Consider the following 18,073-nt stretch of genomic DNA (forward strand, 5'->3'; position numbering starts at 1 on the left):
CAGATTTAGAACAACCAGTACAACAATTTGGTATTCACTCCCCATTTGGTATTTTCATTAATCCACATTTAAATGGAATAAATAAACAATCACCCCACTGTGGAATGACAAATTGGAAATTTATTCCCCATTGGATTTGCGTTTATCCACGTTTGGACGGAGTATAAGAGCCCCGTCTATCCAAAAATTGGGTCTGTCCAGCATCTACTGCTATATTGACATCTCTTCACCCCTCGCATTCATCCAATCTACTGGCTTGCCTTGACTCCTGCATGAAATTTATTACACAATTACAATCAGATAGAATAAATAAAACCTGACTCTTCCTCATTATATTATATTTACAAATAAAAATATTTAGTCAGGCATAGTTTTTTTTGTTAACAAGGATAGGAACTTGCTATTCAACAATTCAGAATAAGTATAAAATCTTCCCGATATATGAATTACAAAAAGTCACATTTCTTTAATATCTTACCCCAAAAAGCGCTCAAAACTTTAGTCATACCTGATCCCAGATTTAACCGAGCCCAACCAAGAAAATTGTTGCTCGAGAGTTTCTCGTGGTCCCAGATAGCTCGATCAATGATATGTCATCGAAAGTGAATGCATGATTCCAGAATGGATTACATTCCTTACGGATCACCGGCGTCTTCTGTTTGCTGCCTCTATTTATTCTGGTAACAAGTACTTGAAGTAAAAAGAAAAAAAACTGTATAACAATTTAGTTATTCGCTGATAAGTATCACTTTAAAGTCCATTTTCTGGGTAGAAGTCATTGATGGTGTCTTTTTTGAGAGGGTAAAAGAAAGGTGAACCTGGTGGGGCTTAAACCCATATCTTCTCGGGTGCAAGACAAACACTTTAACCACACTTAAACCTCTAGATCGATCTAACCCTTTAATACATTTACTGGCTTTATGATATCAGATAGACTTTATTATTATCCATTTGATCCAATATATAAACTTTCATGTCAAAACACTTACACTTTACTTTTAATTTGAATATGAAAAGTTAAAGCAATTGACTTAAGTTAAGAAATTACGACTTGCATTTTTTTTATTCCATATACTCTAAATTGCTGTAGATATAATATAAATGTCATTTAACTGTAACATAACACCTTTTCGTTTATCAAAATAAGATCCTATCTGAGCCTGAGTCTCGAAAACATCTACATGATACGATGATGCAGTTAACATTTTTCAATATCAACCGCTTAGAGCATTTTTATCAAGGAGTGGTAATATATCTAAGAAAGACTTTGGAAAAAAATACTGGATTCTGGTGGTATTCGTAAACAATCCTAAGTCAATTCCTAACTTTAGTCATTGTCTTATGTTTAGTATCAGATATATTTTATTGTCATTGATTTGATTTAATATATACAGTTTCATGTTAAAGCACTAATACTTTTCTTTTAATTTGTCTATGAAAAAAATATTGTCATTAGACTTAATTTCAAAAATGCCTTAAGATGTTGTATGAATACAAGACCTGATTATAGTCCCTCCTAGGTACAATAAAGGTCCAAGGACTGTTATGAAAGGAACAAAGAGGCTCGATATAATACTTACCATTATCCTTAGAAAGTCTCAGTGGTTCTGTTAAGTATAATGGCCAATTACTTGTACAATCCAACGAAACTACAGAAATAATCTCGATGGATAAAGGAAAATCTATGAAAAATGTTAAATATGGCCCTCAAAAAAACATTCATACTTGCAAATCCCCGAGCAACCCTCTCCTGGTGGGGATACCGTGGCGTCATCAAACGTGTAGGACTCAAAGTTGATCGTGTCTTCTCCGAGGAACGTGTTTCGACCAATCCGGTCATTGTGCCAGACTGTCACCCACAGGGTTTGGCTTGATAGCTCGCCAGCGGGTAAATTGTACTGGTATTGGAAGAAACATCTATACTTATTTAGGAGGACAAACTACTTCACATTACTTCTTTATATAACACCCGTAATAAACCCAAAACAAACCCAAGGTCAATTTTCCTACAAAACATAAACTAATGAAAACAGAATTTTTAAATAGAACTGATCTAATCCACCACTGTGAAAATTTACAGAACAGTATCACGTCTTGTATAATTTACAATAACACACCAAAGAGAAAAAACATTTCATGTCAATTAATTAAGATTGACCTCCCTTTCACCATTAATTTTCAGTATATGAAACAATTTTCAAAAGGGAGACTAATACGTACATTCTTGTTGTAATTCAATGCACTAATGAAGGGTAAACAAGCATTGAAGATATATAATTTCACAATCAAGGGTTGCTTCCCGTACATCTTTACTTTCATCAAAATGGGGACTTTTTCTACTGACTCAATTTATTGTTTTGACTTCAAAACGTTCTGTTAGGATCATACAGTCATATGCATTATTGCCCACCAAGAACCCCGTTTCACTCAAAGCTTTGAGATATTACTATTAAAATCTTTTAATCTTGTTTGAGTTTTTTTGTGATATTTGTGGTATCAACATTTATACATGCTTTTGTACAATTGCATCTCAAAATAACAAAAAAACGACTCTAAAGTTATACTCTTTAAAGTTAAAACGACTTAGCTAAGTGAACCGTTTATGATTTTTTTTTCAACAACGTAATTTTTTTTGAAAAGTTTTGTGAGGCAAACTACATCGCATAAAATGAAAAAATCAAAGATAATTTATTTGGACCCGACCCTACTTTCCTTAATTGCAAGCGGACAACTATTTGCTAAAAATTACTTTGGTCTCCTTTTTGGTATCGTAGGTGAAGGTCTGACAGCAGCTATATATGTGTCAAACCGTGTTAAGAATTCAATCAACAAACTGGACACGAACCTGACCATCAACAAGACATTCCAGGACCCTGCACTGCTAGCACCAACAGGCATTACTGCAGTCGGAAACCACTTGACCATCCGTGGTTGGGAAAGTAACAACATACTGCGCCTGAATCTGCCCAGTGGACAGCTGACCCCAGATAATGGACAATAAGGAAGGGATAGTGTCGCTACGCTGTGTCTGATACAGTCAGCAGCAGAGCAAAATGTATCTTACCGTCTGCACTGGTTGGAATGCCGACAATTATGTTATAATGTATGATTATTAACTAGGTCAATGTTCAAACATTCTATTATAAATACAGATGTTTTTCACTTTGTGAACCCTGTGTTGGTAGGGAATTTGAACGAAAGCGTAAATGTATTAAACAATTTTCACTGTAAATAAAATAAATGACGACACGCTCGCAAATAATATTGAACGTAAGATGAGGGAAAATAAAAAGTAAAAACACACAATGGTTAAATCCACGCCAGGGGTACCTTCTTAAGAACTTCTTTTTTCCAAGTTTCTTTATCAACATAAGATAGCAAGCAATGAATATTTTTTGAAACTTGATTTTGTCGAATTACTGCTAATCCAATACGTCAATGTTGATGAACACAAACCGGAAAAACTCTAACGTAGTGTGTATATTAAAATCAGCGCTACTAGCCTGATTTTCCATTTGTCGAGTACATAAAAAGGCCGATTTTTTCGAGTTTGGATTACCGGCCCGGCTTGGATAATAACTTAATATTTTTTTTCTATCACATACTTTCAATCTCTTACTAAAGCAATGACTCAAACCTGCAGTTGCCTTTTCAGAGAGTTACCCGAGCCCAACCAAGAAAATCATGACTCAGGAGTTTCTCATAGTCCAAGATCATTTACTCTAGACTGCGTTCCCGTAATTCGATCAACGATACGTCATCAAACGTGGACGTGTGATTCCAGAATAGATTACATTTCTATCGGATCACGTTGTCTTCTATTTTTGTCTCTACTTTTCTCCGGTAACAAACCACGGAAGTAAAACGCAATAACTTGAATTAGTATGCACTAAATTAATTATAAGCTCGATTTTGAAGACAGCCATTAGCTGATTCTTATCTCTCTATCAACTCTGTTTCATGGGCAGAAGTCAGGACTGGTGTCTTTTTTCAGACATCAAAGAACGTTAACATGGTGGGGCTTGACCTCGAGACATCTTAATGAGAGAGGGACACCTCCTTGGCAATAAGACTACTTTTACTCTATTAGCATTTAGTATATAAGTAAAAATTAAAATAAAAAACATATGAATACCTGTATCACTTGTATTCAATTCATGGTAAAGACGCTTCGAAAAGCATCTAATGCCGAAGCTTCCTGGGCAAAAGTTTTCTCGGTGTACCAACCCTTTACACAATGGGTCATATAATTCGTTGTACCTAAATCCAGTCAGGTTGATCGCCTCATTGACGGGAACCTTCAGGCTACCATTTCTACTCCCTTTGTATGACCTTTCTGTAGAAAGAGCATACACTTTTGGTTTATAATTATAATTTAATTGTGTTGGATGGTAGCGTGTGATAAAACCTGATATGTGCCACTAAAGATAATTCAATGAAACCTACAGTGACAATCACTATCGAGCCAATTTTCTTGGTTGACACCAACGCTGTGTCAGATTTTGAGAGTAAACATTTCCCATTTCCTCTTTGGTAACTCTTGGACGTCAATACTGCTAGTCAAAACTAAACTTAATTGTAACTGTTAATGTAAATACTGACACACATGCAAATGTTAAAAATGCGCAATGATTCCGTGATGGTTTGGTTTACTATTGTGTTTCATCCCTGTATGAACACATATAGTCAGTACACGGATATTGAATGACAAAATGATTATCTGATCATTGATTAAAACATAAAATATTTTTCATACAGATGAACCGCTATTCTAAGGTATATTTGTTTTGAAATTATGCTCACTTTGTCCAACTTTTCTCTGGAGTTATCCAACTAAAACGCAAAAAAGTATTAAGGATTACCTAACGGTGCATTCATACGCCTGTTTGAACATTTCATCGGTGCACTTACAATTTACTGTTATTAAACATCTCAAGTATACTGTAGCCTTACACATATGACATTCATTAATTTCATTCCATACGAAAGTTTATGCATTGATCAAAGGGAGCGCAAGGATGTGTAAGTATTGACAATTTAAACATTAAATGACTCCCCTGTAGATTTGGATTGTTATTCTTAAGGCCAAAATAAATATACCTGTGTTTCCGGTAACCCGACCGACCCTATTTTTTCCTCGCCGACCCTAATCTTTTTTAGGCATAAAAGAAGAAAATCAAAAATTAAACATATCGTCGTTATTTACGTTGTTTGTCTGTCTCTGTTCACGGAGAATAAACTTTTATTCCGGATAATGTATTACCGAGACGCTTTGTCAACAGGTAAACAAAATGGCGGAATCCGGCGATCCCTGTCCGATATCTTCAAGTTGGCAAACGCATGTTTATGGTCCCAACACGTGGTTAGGAGACATTTTTGCAGTCTTTATAATGAAAATATTTAGGATATAGTTCGCGGTGTTATCCATGTCCAAGATAGAACTTACTTTTTTAACATTAGGCTTTGTGTATATCATGCAGGCTTCTTACGATTAGGCTTTGCGAATTCATGCAGGCTTGACTGCGAGGTTAACATTTCATTAATCGTTACATTAATTTATCCGCAGTTATCAATGGTCATTTATTTCGCCTAATTTAAGTCCCATCAACTGAAATCCAAACAAAAACTTTCGATTTGTTTATTTGAGTTTATCAGCCCATAGGCTGCATTATGGCTTGACCCCGCCGTGACGCCATCACGACTTAAATTGTGTTTAAATGCCATAAGTGACATGAGATAGAAGTGGCAGCAATTCGCAGTCAAATCCAGACATTGAATTAGTTGAAGAAACAGAGTGAGATACAAGAGATCCGGGTGCGATACCCTAGTTCCTTGCGAAGAGACCCCTTGGTTCTTTAACGTGCTTGGTGTAAAGCACCGATACACGGGATACAACTTTCCTGGGTTGAACCAGTACTGAGTACACCACTTTTCCAAGCACTACCCTTTAAATTCAAAGCGCCAGGCAAGGGAGCTACTTGTACCAGCTTTCAACGTCTTTCGGTATGACGAGGCCTGGGTTCGAACCCACGACCTCCCGCTCTGTAGGCCACGGAAACGGTTGAAAACCTTCGAAAGTTATAACAACACATTTATAGGAATGTGTCAGCTGCAAATCAAATGGTTCAATTTGTGACGTCAGAGCACGAGCGGTAATAAGATCAAAGGCGCGTTGCTACGGTTTGTATTTAAATCTGTCGGTCGGACACCATATGATACCATTTGATTGCCAGGATTTCGTCTAGGCTGGTAAGAAAATACCATACGATCGAAATAAAATATAATCAATAATCGTCGTTTGTGGATGTTAGAACAATGACCGAAATGTTTGAATTTACTACTAATATGAATGAAACTTTGATTGGTACGAGAATAATGATAAATTATGCATAGTTCAAGATTTCAAGATTTCAAGATTTATTTAGATCATGGGTTATTACAACCATGTGATCAGAACAATGACGTTTTAACAAACAATTAATTAAACATATATATAAATATATATATATCAACAAAGTGGAGTTAAGATACGTAAATATCCGCGTTAACTTGTTCTATTATTTACCTACCTCCACATAAGAGAGCTCACAGTTGACGAGAATTTCGACGTTTTCTTCAAGCAAATGCAAGAAATTTAGTTGATAAATTACTGTTTCGCTAGAAATCACCATAGATTTGTAACAATTGAAGTGCTGGATTTGTTCTAAAAAACCTATCGCGTCTAATAAAGGAGTATTGTATACAAAAAAACACACCAAATTTCATGGGCAAAATTGGCAGGAAAATACGGTAGTCGAAGGTAGGAAAATGATTTCAGACATTAAACAATGCTGTTTTTGTTAATTATGAAAGGTTAGATATAATATAATTAATTTGATGTAACAGAATTTTGCACGCAATAGAAACTGTAAAAAAAATCCCGACCGACCGACCCTGTTTCTTTTCGCCATGTTACCGGAAACAGTTATTATTTTTTTGGCCTAAGGCATAAAGCGGATATTGGAATTTTGGTCTCATTTTAGCTGATTTAAAAGAAAAATAAATCTTATATTCCACCAATTTAGATAGCAATACAAGCAAGAAAATTTTATACAAATCAAGTCATTTGACAATATGTCTATCGTTTTTAATTAAGAGGCTTGGGTAGTTAAAGTCAATTGAACGACTTTGACGTCCATTGGTTCGTTTTACAATAACAATCGTTCTATAGTGCCGTTTATGTTACGCTACCGGAGAAGTCACGGTTACGTGACACTGATGACGCGCGTTTAAGGAAGGGCCCCGATGACGTCAAACCTCTCTAAAGAGCACTTAAGTCATTTCCAGAAATGGCTCCAAAGCGGCGGTATTGTAGTCATAGTATTAAAACCTTCCAGTTTACAATGTAAAGGCAACAATAAAAATAATCTATGGGTTAAAGGTGACATACTTACATTCTGTTTTTTAGATCATTCTCTAATAACCGTAAATACAAACAACCCTGTATAGTTGTATTAATATATTAATATATACAGAAAACGGCATAACAAATTGAATCAATTAAAAGTCCTTTTTTAGATACCGTTTTGTGCCTAATCTTACATGTTTTCAAATTTATTTCAAAACAATAAATGACTCATTCGGAACACCAAGGCGATTTTTCTAAATAGACATCGGATGTATACCTGTACATCAGTAGAAGTTAATGTGATTAAGAAAACAATAGTGCCAATTAATTGTAGTGTCTTATCGTGTATTTTGTATTATGAAATTTAAATTGATTGCCAGTGAAGTGGATTATTGCATAAATAATTATGATCCCAAGAGTAAAGTCATTAAGTTTAAATGCTATATTGAAATGTACACGCGATCTTCTAACAGCGTATATAGGTGTAAATAATTCTGAAATTTAAAACCGTCTATATAATCGATGCAAAATAGCCGACGTGATCCGAATGTTAGTTTTCTTTTGTCAAACTTTTGACTGGTTGCATGTTTAAATGTTCCTTCAGGCAGACTTGTTTTGTGTATTTCCTCAAACTGCGATATGTTGGTGTAGTTACTTTGAGTGTTTCCTCTTTCAAACAACTGTGGACTGTAGCTCATTTATTTTAACAATTTCATAAAGGTATGATCATTAAACAAGTATCTGTTTGTAAACCTCTCGGTTTATATTTTTTAAGTAGTACAAATTGTGTAGGTGTATCACATTTTACTTCCTGGTTCCATTGTTTACCCGGAGACGTACTGAATTTATATTGATTATAAGGGAAGGTTTCTCAATTAACAGTTCTTTACCAAAATATATAGTATATGTTGTCTATTCTCATTATATCAAAGAAGAGGACATTGCATCAAGAATAAACTTATAATTGTAAGTATGCTATATATCTTACCTTTATTAAACTTCATTTGACCAATCGAAGGCAACGTTTTTGTAGAATCAGAAGTTTTTCGAAGATATTGCGTTCATCGGAATTTGAATGCAATTTAACTGATATGAATTCGTCTATTGCAGCGCAATAGGCTTATACATGTATGATTTTTATATTTAAAGCATATGGATGTCCGCACCTGCAGGTGTTGATATTTTGTCCTATTTCTCTTTACGCACAAAGGGGACACTGGGTGGGTGTGTAGGTTTATTCATACTCGTACTCGGGTCTTGCCCATTCAGCGAGTGCTACGTTAAGAGTGTTAGCCATTTTGTTTTTTTGGAGCATAATGCACTGACAGAATGTAACCCTTGTTAGAACTACCCTGGTTCTTTAACATGCACCAGTGTATAGCACTGTCACACGCGACCCCCATTTAACGTCCCTCCCGGAAGACGATTAATAATTTTGCGACGGGGAATCGAACCTGCGACCCCTGGATTGATAGTCAAGTGTGTTACCACTAGACCACGGATCCGCCACATTCTGGGAACGCTGACACTCATATCACCTTATATACTCTCATGAAGGACGGCTGGCTGTCAATCCGTAAGCAGCATAACATTGACGTCTAGTTATAAAACTTATCAGTGCATTACCTCATGTACGTTATTGAATAAAGATTGGTTTGGGTTAATGTCTTATCCATAAATTTTCCTTCACAAATATTGCATGATTTAAAAGTTAAATAAACAAACCGGAATCAAATATGTATTACACACTGTGTTTGCTAATTCCATTTCACAGAGTAGCTAAGTGCGCATGCGCAAATTAAGTTACTTCACAAAATAAATCAGAAGTATGTAACAAAGTCCTTTTGCTTTTGTAAAGAACACTTACATTATTGTATGTGCAATGCACTTTCATAGACCTAATGATCAAAATTAAATGGATATCTCCTGTCTTAAGCCTAAATTTGAGTCTAAGGACTAAAAGCTGTAATAAACTTACATTTAAAATTAGTATCAGTAAAAGTAAAGATACTGATATATTACATATTGCGGTTTACATATATATATCCATTTTGCTCTTTTTTACTCTTGAATTGTGTACAGTTATATACTAAAAGTAGAAAACAAACTTCAAATATTTCTTTCTAATGTGTTTCTTTCTAATGTATTTTAAACTTACTTTCCGACCTACAATTAGCGGTCAATAATAAAACAGTTGACCCAAGGGAGACTACAATATCAACTACCTTGGGTTTATCTATTTATCTATCTTTACTTATCACAATACAAAGTAATTCAGGCCAATAAAACATTTTCTTTTCATACCTTTAGAGTTTACCGTCATCAAACACTTGATATTTTCCTCTTACAAAATTTAATGCTTTGGCTCTATTAATATTTCGATCCTATAGTCATATTTTTAACGATTGAAGGAATAAACTTTTAAAATAGTATGTAACGTTGTCTCAGAAGAGATATTAAAGTCAATATATATAAACACGTCATTAAACCTAGTGATATGCTGAGAAAATATGCTGTGTATAACTAAATGAGAGAATAGATTCATGTCATCACAAAGTGAAGCAAGAAACATCGCAAATAAAGAATATCACTTACATTCAACTCCACAAGACTCATTTTTTTGCTGACTGCGTCTTATTTTTTAATTAAACTGAGATCTTCTTTCACTTTTAATTCAGGTTTATCTTTATTTATTAGGTCATCCCTAACAGAAGTATCCCTACCTAATATGCATAAAGCATGCCCATTTACCAAAACGACTGATCAGTTAGTTTGTAAACAGTATATGTACAGTTTTTAAAGACCCATATTCCATCCCTTTATCAACCATATTAAAAACAAACTTGTTTTCGTCTTTGATACTCCTTATCAATAGCATTATGATGATTAAAACCCCCGCTGTATTTATATCATATAGTTTCTATTAATTTGTAAACATACCATTCATGCATACCTGACAAAAACATTTATTTCTAACTATACAAATTGGTTATTTTAATATATCTTGTACTAAACGTGTTTATATACACACCTTTATTTTAGACATGTGTTGCTACCTTTACACATTGCAATATTCAAATAGAACATTCATTTCCAATGATAGTTGTTAAAAACAAAATTTGCTTTTAGTTTACCGAAGTAAATTATTTGCACCTGACCCTAATTTTGATTGACAGCAGATATGTTTAGCTTTTTTGTTGACCTTTCGGGAACAAAGTGCGGTCGTTTTTTGCACGGTACCCGGGTGGTTTTAAGGGTGAAAATGCTATTAAGACACAACTTAAGTCCCTTGACTAAAAAAATCAACAAAAAACAATTTGTGTTCAGTTCAACAAAATATAGTATTTGCACCGGACCCAAATTTTGATTGACAGCAGATATTTGTTTTGCTTTTTTGCTGATCTTTCGGGAACAATTTTCGGAAAAAATCCTGATATTAATAGTTTCCATGGTAAATCTATACAGCTTTATAACACTTATTGTTTTCTTTTAAACATAAGTCAAGTCAAGTCAAAGTTTATTGACTAGACCTGACTTGAATTAAAACATGCAAAATCTGACTCATTTCATGCAATCCTGAAATAATAACTTTTGACATTCTTATAGAAACAAGAATGCCCTGTTTGTGAAAATGCATGAGCGTATCTATACTGTTTAAGTGTTGAAATATCAATCCTGATGACAATCAAGCCAAATATTTCCCTTTTATACCGCTAGGAACACATTTGATTAGAGTACAATATCGTGTTGTATAGAAAAAGTGGAAGTATCATCTTTCACTTCATGTAACAGAGATGTAAACACATTGAATCCGCAAGGTTTATTTTATTTTGTTTTTGTTAACCAATACGTTAGTTAAATATTGCCCATTCTTTATTTAAGCTTCATCGCAACGTGGTAAGGGATAATCCATCATGAAAAATTCATAATTCTATATCTAACTTTATACTGATTTATGTTAGCTCATTTGTGAAAATTTGTAAAACTACATGATTCTATTTCATCTATTATGAGCACTAAGGCAGCCAATGGATCAAGTCCCAGGCAAGAAACTCCAGGTAGATACCTCTGCCCTGGACGTAACCTACTGCCAGCCCTGCTCCCAAGATGGGGAAACTATCCCAGCCGAGGCCTACTGCACTGTCTGCAAGGAGTTTATGTGTTCCAACTGCACAAGTGTCCACAAGAAACAAAGGATAACAAAGTCCCATTCCCTTCTTGACAAAAGTAGCATGCCTACTACCATGTGTGGTTTTACAACCAAAGACGAGAGCACAAAACCTTGTGAAATTCACCCTGAAGAATGTATTAAATACTTTTGTCCGACTCATCAGACACTTAACTGTGGACATTGTTCAGTTCTTGATCATCAATCTTGTAAACAGCAGATTATTTCTGAAATTGCTAAAGCTTTCAGAGAGGGCCAGGGCTATAAAGCCATCAAACAGGTTATTGTCCAATTACTGAAAGACATTGATGCCTGTGCATCTGTTGTTGAAGAAAACACTAAGCTCGTAGAATACCTAGGAGAACATGAGATTGCTAAGATAAGGACTTATCGAGATCAGATCAACAGATACTTTGATGAACGTGAACAGGCACTCATTAAAACCATTGCCGAGATGAAAACCATGGATGAAATACTCCTAAACTCACTGAAACCAAAATGTGTAAACCTTAAGACCCAGGTCGGTGAAATTAAAGCAAAATTAGCAGCCCAAGAGAACAACACTAGCCAGTTGTTTATTGAGGCCCATATATCCAAGAACTTGCTGGAGGGACTGCAATCAAGTCTTGCTGAGATTAAGGAGAAGAATACGATACAACAGTATCAGATTAGGAACGACCCCGCCACTGAAAGCTTGCTGGGTTCCAGGACTGGTCTTGGCACTTTGGAAAAGATTGATACTTCAGAAAGTCTAGGTATTTATTTAAGTTGCCAAAAAACTATGCATAAATGATTTCTCAAGTTATTTTCATTTAAATGTGTTGCACATTTTAGAGTACCTTGTTATTTTTAAAACTGTTGAACTACTTTAAATGGCATGGTTTTGAATGAAAAGGCAAATTGATAATTAATATAATATAATTATGTAAAATAAGAATTTAAAATATCCAATTAATACAATGCAAATAAGTAGTTCAATGTTTATAAACCATAGACCAGAGATGTGAGCATTCGAAAAGGTCCACGACACAAAATGAAGGCGAGAAGAATACTACAACATCTGATCCTACTTCCAACGTTCAAGCAGTAAGGGACCAGAGTACCACTACATCTGATACTACTACCAACATACAAGACATTGGCGACATCAAGGCTACCCAATCAACCAAGACGTTCACGGCAAATACAGTACCAGAACCACCTTTAAATCCTAGTGGATCGCAAACATCTGCAAAACCAAAGCAAAGTAAATACTTTCTAAAAGTATACCTTAAATTTACATGTTACTACTGACTGTATTGTCTTCAATGTGTAATATTTGTTTCCGTAGAAATCAGTACTTCAAATTTACTTAAATGATAAAAATTGCATACCACTCTGAAAAAAGAGTTGCTTTAACGCCCCTCATCTTAATAGTGTCTAAATAGGTAAAAACGACCTTGATATTTGGCCATTTTTTATAATAATCCTAACATGTCTATATGCCTTTTAAAAGACCTGTTAAATGCATTATCAATAGAAAAAAATGCACACAAGTAAAACTCTTGCAGATAATATAGGCATGTGCGAAACATCAAAATATGTGTTTGTATTCCCTCCGCCTTTCGCTGTCTGTTGTTTAAACATTTACAAAATCTTAGGGACTATGATTGAATCGACCATTTTATAATCGATATATTTTGATTTTATTTTAGCCACTATGCATATATTTATTATATTAACATACATGTTTGGGGTTTTCAAACCGTGCATTCATAGCTTAATCGGGAACTCCGTACAATTCGTGCAACCATCATATAGGCTGTCTGTGCGATTCGTTGGTAATCGATTATGATATTTTCTCTTTTCTATGACAATTCAGTACGACTTGTCAATAATGGCCTTCATTCTAGTTCGACCTGTTACGTAAACGGTTCGGGATTCCACGCACTCCCTACGACCACTGTACGTTAATATATCGTCTTATATCTTCGAAGAGCTTGCAGTTGGGGAACGTCATTATAACTTTCTTTAATATTTCGTTTCGGAGTTCTGGCAGGTTGTAGGCTATGTGTAACCTATAAACAAATACCAGGAACATATTAAGCAGATGTAAACTATTCCATGAGCTTAAACAGCCTGATGTATAAAATATACAAAAGCTTTTAAGTATGGATAAATCGTCAGGAAACTTGATTAGTCGTATTTACACCGTAATTTCATCGTGATCGTTCGTATGTGATTGTTGTTACTGTCTATTAACTAGGCGAAGTAAACGCAATCGTGGCTTACCGTAATATATCGGCTAATATACAAGTGTATAGAATCTTACCAGTAGTCGTACCAAACACGTTGGTATAAGGACCTGTGTCTTGGGGCAATCGCTATTACTCGTATGAAACATGCATGCCCTTGTCGGACCTAGCTTAATACAGGTACGATCAATCGGGCTGAACCGTAGCCTGAACCGTGATAAAGGCCAGGCTTAAAATATTGCATTATTTAACAAACAAAAGTAATCTAATTTACGTATGCAAATATACAACAAAAACTATGTAAGTTGGGTGATTTGTTGTATAGTATAACTTCACATTTACTATGGTAACGTGCAGTATGGTCTCCATACAAGCGACTCGAAGTAATACAAACCCACAAATCAACCAACTAATATAGCATACCCTATTATGATTACTATCATCATTTAAAAGGTATTTCAAAATTTTACCCCGAAATATGTCATCAGTTTGCTTTTACATTATTAATTAATGAATAACATTGAAATGTTTGTTCTGAATTGTATAATTATGTTTCCTTCACAATATAAATTCATCAATAACATTAAAAAATTCATACAAGAAAATCATACCTTAGTATATGTAAGATGGCAAATATATATATATTGACTGCCTTGAGGGTGACAGTGCATATTGTCAACTAGTCCAAATAATTGTACGTTGACGGATTTTTTTTAGATTTTTGATATGGCAAATCCTTCACGTACAAATTGTTTAGTATCAAAAGTGGGTAGTTGTTCCGATCAGGATTCCGGGTTAAAGCATATAGCGTTTTTAAAATATCATAAAAACAAGAAATATTACCAGATAATGTTATTTTATATTAGTTCCGTACGCACACAAAAAATATCCAACTTATAATTATGAGTTTGACGGCTTTTCTTCATTTCATTCTGTCAAAACATAACGATATATACATGAAGGGCACCTGCAAGGCTTCAGGGCACAGTTTTAAATCGCTCGGGACATTTCGGACATGGCCGAGTTGTTACGAGTGTATAACAAGGTCTATCTCGAAGCTTTGTCGGAGGAGGCCGAGTTATTACGATTGTATCGAGTTGTTCCCCTTCGCATAATTGTTATTTGTGTCAGTCAACTTTCGTTTTATTGGAAAGGTAAACAACTTGTTTTAATGCATTAAATGCTTGTTTAGTGCAAAATAACATTTCACTCACATGGTAAAATATGAATTTAACTCTTTATGTTCAATTTCAACCATAAAATACTTCACTTAAAACAATTTCAATATTTTTTAAAACACCCCCGTTTTTTGCACATTCCCGTTTAGACGTTAGGGATTGGAAGAATCCCGTATAACACGTCTATTATTTTAGACTAATTGTCAACCTGAGGTAAATACTGTCGACCGAGGCGAAGCCGAGGTTGACAGTGTTTTCCGAAGGTTGACAATATGCACTGTCACCCTCAAGGCAGTCAATATCTATTTTATTATACCGAACAAAAACTGTAGTATTTTAAAGACTAAAAATACCATTTTCACTGACAGCTGCGAATCTTTCTGCCATTTTGGTAAGAATTGTCGGCTGGTAAACAAAGCGCTCAGGTGATACAGACTTTAAGTAAAATACTATCAGTAAATCCCGTATTCGTACCGTATTGCCAATTTCATCTGTTCTATAAAAGTGAGGTTTTATAATTAGTGCATTTTAAGGTTGCAATGCCAGTTTTATATTAATCATATTTTTTCACATATAAATCCAACATGGCGGCTTATTTGTAGCGTATTTTCAATTTAATGACGTCAGAGGGTGACAGTGCGGCAGAGGTTGATAGTGCGGGGTGATAGTCGAAAATATTGCCCTGGCGTTTTTACTATATGTTCTATAGAAGTGAGGTTTAATAAATATATATATAGCTTGGACACATAAGTATTGCCATTCACTCCTTTGATATTGTTTACAAAGTAATATGACATTTCAATACAATTCTATTTATATCATACATATAAATATAATATCACCTTTGTAACATGGTAACGAAAGTACACTTGCTTTTCAAAGTGTAAACCTTAATTCGGTGTATGGTTACATTGTTTCTGTTTGTTTTATTTCAAGAAACACAAAACAAATGCAGCAAAGACATGATGAGTCTAACGTTCACATCAACCCAAGACATCCTAGTCAAGTCTCCATCTGACACTAAGATCTGCTTGCTGAAAGACGTTCTCCTCTTGTCTGACGACAGGCTGTTACTGAGTGACAGTTCAAATGGAACAATGAAAATTGTAGACCTCAAGACAAGCAGTCTAACGTCCGAGGTCAATGTACCAGGCGTGCCATGGGGCATGTGTCACATCCCTGAGGACATGGTGGCTTTAAGTGTTACTCATAGTATTCAGTTCTTGGAGACACGGGGGAAACTAATCCTAAGGAAGAACATCAAGGTGGATAATGGTTGTTTAGGTGTTGGTTACCATAACGGTAGCTTAATTATTTCATTCCAGAGCGGGGAGGTTCAAGAGATTGATATGGAAGGGAAAGTGTTGAAAGTGTTGAAAGTATCAAATAGTTGGTTTTTTAGCAAATCGTTTCAAGACCCTCGATACTTGAAAATAGTCGGTGACAATCAGACAGCTTTCATTTACGTGTCCGACTTTGAAAAGGACACAATCACTAAGCTGGACATGAACTTGAACATTCTCGAAACATACACGGACCCTGCACTAAGTGGACCATCCGGCATTACTGCAGTGAGAAACCAGCTGATTATCTGTGGTTGGTATAGTGACAATATAATGTGCCTGGACCTGCCCAGTGGCAAGATGACCCAGCTACTGGGGAAGGAGGAAGGGATAGCGGCGCCAGGCTCTGTCTGCTACAGTCAGCAGCACAACAAGATGTATGTTGCCCTCTGGACAAGTGGGGATGCCGACAATTATGTTAAGGTGTATAATACAACACCAAAATTGAAGTAGACATATTTTCTTCGAATTAGCAACGGGGTCAAGTTAACAACTATGCACTTACATTTCAACAGAACTACAGAATGTTTGTTCCTTTATATGCATATGTATGTTTCTTGTGATTGTTGTGAACATTATAATAGTATATTGTTAAGAGATATTATCACTACTTTTACTACTATTATTATTATCTATTATTAAACCTATTATTATTATTATTATTATTATTATTATTATTATTATTATTATTATTATTATTATTATTATAGGAAAAAATATTCTTTGTGTTTGTTTGTTTATTTGAGTTTATCAAGGTCTGCCCGCGCCCATTGGCTGCATTATGGCTTGACCCCGCCGTGACGCCATAACGACTTAAATTGTGTTTAAATGCCATAAGTGACATAGGATAAAAGTGACAGCAATTCGCAGTCAAATCCAGACATTGGAAAACAGAGTGAGATACAAGGTATCCGGGTGCGATACCCTAGCTCTTTGCAAAGAGACCTCTTGGTTCTTTAAGGTGCTCGGTGTAAAGCACCGATACACGGGATACAACTTTCCTGGATTGAACAATTATTGAGAACACCACTTTTCCGAGCCCTTTATATGCTGAGCGCCAGGCAAGGGAGCTACTTGTACCAACTTTTAACGTCTTTTGGTATGACGCGGGGATCGAACCCACGACCTCCCGCTCCGTAGGCGGACGCTTCAGCTACTAAGCCACGGAGACGGTTAATCTCCTTTGTGAAGTGCTATCGGCATTTCTCTACAAGTCCACATGAGGAAATCATAGTTGCTAATTACTATATATTGTTATGGTTTAGTAGTAATTCATAGTCTTTGAAATATTAGTTACAGCCATCTGCTAGTCTTGTTCATGATTACTGGACATACTGTAGCTTCCATAATTAATTGAATGAAACTTGGTAAGCAGTTGTCCTTAGATCAAAGCATATAACATGAAGGTGTGAATTAGATGCTTATGAGTTCTGTTCTGAAGGTAAAGACAATAGAAGGTTACATTATGGGCTGGTATGAATGAATTTTGAAAAGTATTTTGTATGGTTGGTTAATAAAAAAATGGGCGTGGCCTAATGAGAAATTGTATGTTGTATTGTAATTTGTAATCAGTTCTTGTTAGGGAGTAGATAGACAAGGTAGGGACCTCTCATAACTAGAGCTGTCACAGGAGTGATGATTGACGAATACCCCCAAATGCCGCCTGGACACAGGAATGGCAAACCATTCCTTTGAAAAGAGGCCATAACTCCAAGGTTACTGCACACTGCATCTTCTTTTATCATGCATGTATTGTTTTATTT

General features: G+C 35.3%; 1 protein-coding gene across 4 annotated transcripts; it reads left to right on the forward strand.

Annotated features, from left to right (window-relative positions):
* The first annotated feature begins 7,939 nt into the window (after nucleotides 1–7,939).
* LOC128239335 (uncharacterized) lies at nucleotides 7,940–17,031 on the forward strand. 4 transcript variants are annotated; one of them, XM_052955947.1, is made up of 5 exons: nucleotides 7,940–8,107; nucleotides 8,320–8,353; nucleotides 11,402–12,310; nucleotides 12,550–12,801; nucleotides 15,904–17,031. In XM_052955947.1, exons 3-5 carry the CDS (start codon nucleotides 11,416–11,418, stop codon nucleotides 16,761–16,763), a joined length of 2,007 nt encoding a protein of 668 aa, XP_052811907.1. In that variant the 5' UTR covers nucleotides 7,940–8,107; nucleotides 8,320–8,353; nucleotides 11,402–11,415; the 3' UTR covers nucleotides 16,764–17,031. The 4 variants fall into 4 exon arrangements, with proteins under 4 accessions (XP_052811907.1, XP_052811909.1, XP_052811906.1 ...); XM_052955949.1 differs by having other exon boundaries at nucleotides 11,409–12,310; XM_052955946.1 differs by lacking the exon at nucleotides 8,320–8,353.
* Nucleotides 17,032–18,073: the final 1,042 nt, after the last annotated feature.

Source organism: Mya arenaria, chromosome 6 (genome assembly GCF_026914265.1).
Source record: "Mya arenaria isolate MELC-2E11 chromosome 6, ASM2691426v1".
Classification (NCBI taxonomy): domain Eukaryota; kingdom Metazoa; phylum Mollusca; class Bivalvia; order Myida; family Myidae; genus Mya; species Mya arenaria.

Bases quoted from the DNA above. Each gene is read 5' to 3' on its own strand.
- LOC128239335 (XM_052955947.1), top strand. From the start codon at position 11,416: ATGGATCAAGTCCCAGGCAAGAAACTCCAGGTAGATACCTCTGCCCTG. The intron at 12,311-12,549 runs GTATTTATTTAA...TATAAACCATAG, and splicing joins TGATACTTCAGAAAGTCTAG to ACCAGAGATGTGAGCATTCG. The intron at 12,802-15,903 runs GTAAATACTTTC...TTTTATTTCAAG, and splicing joins ATCTGCAAAACCAAAGCAAA to AAACACAAAACAAATGCAGC.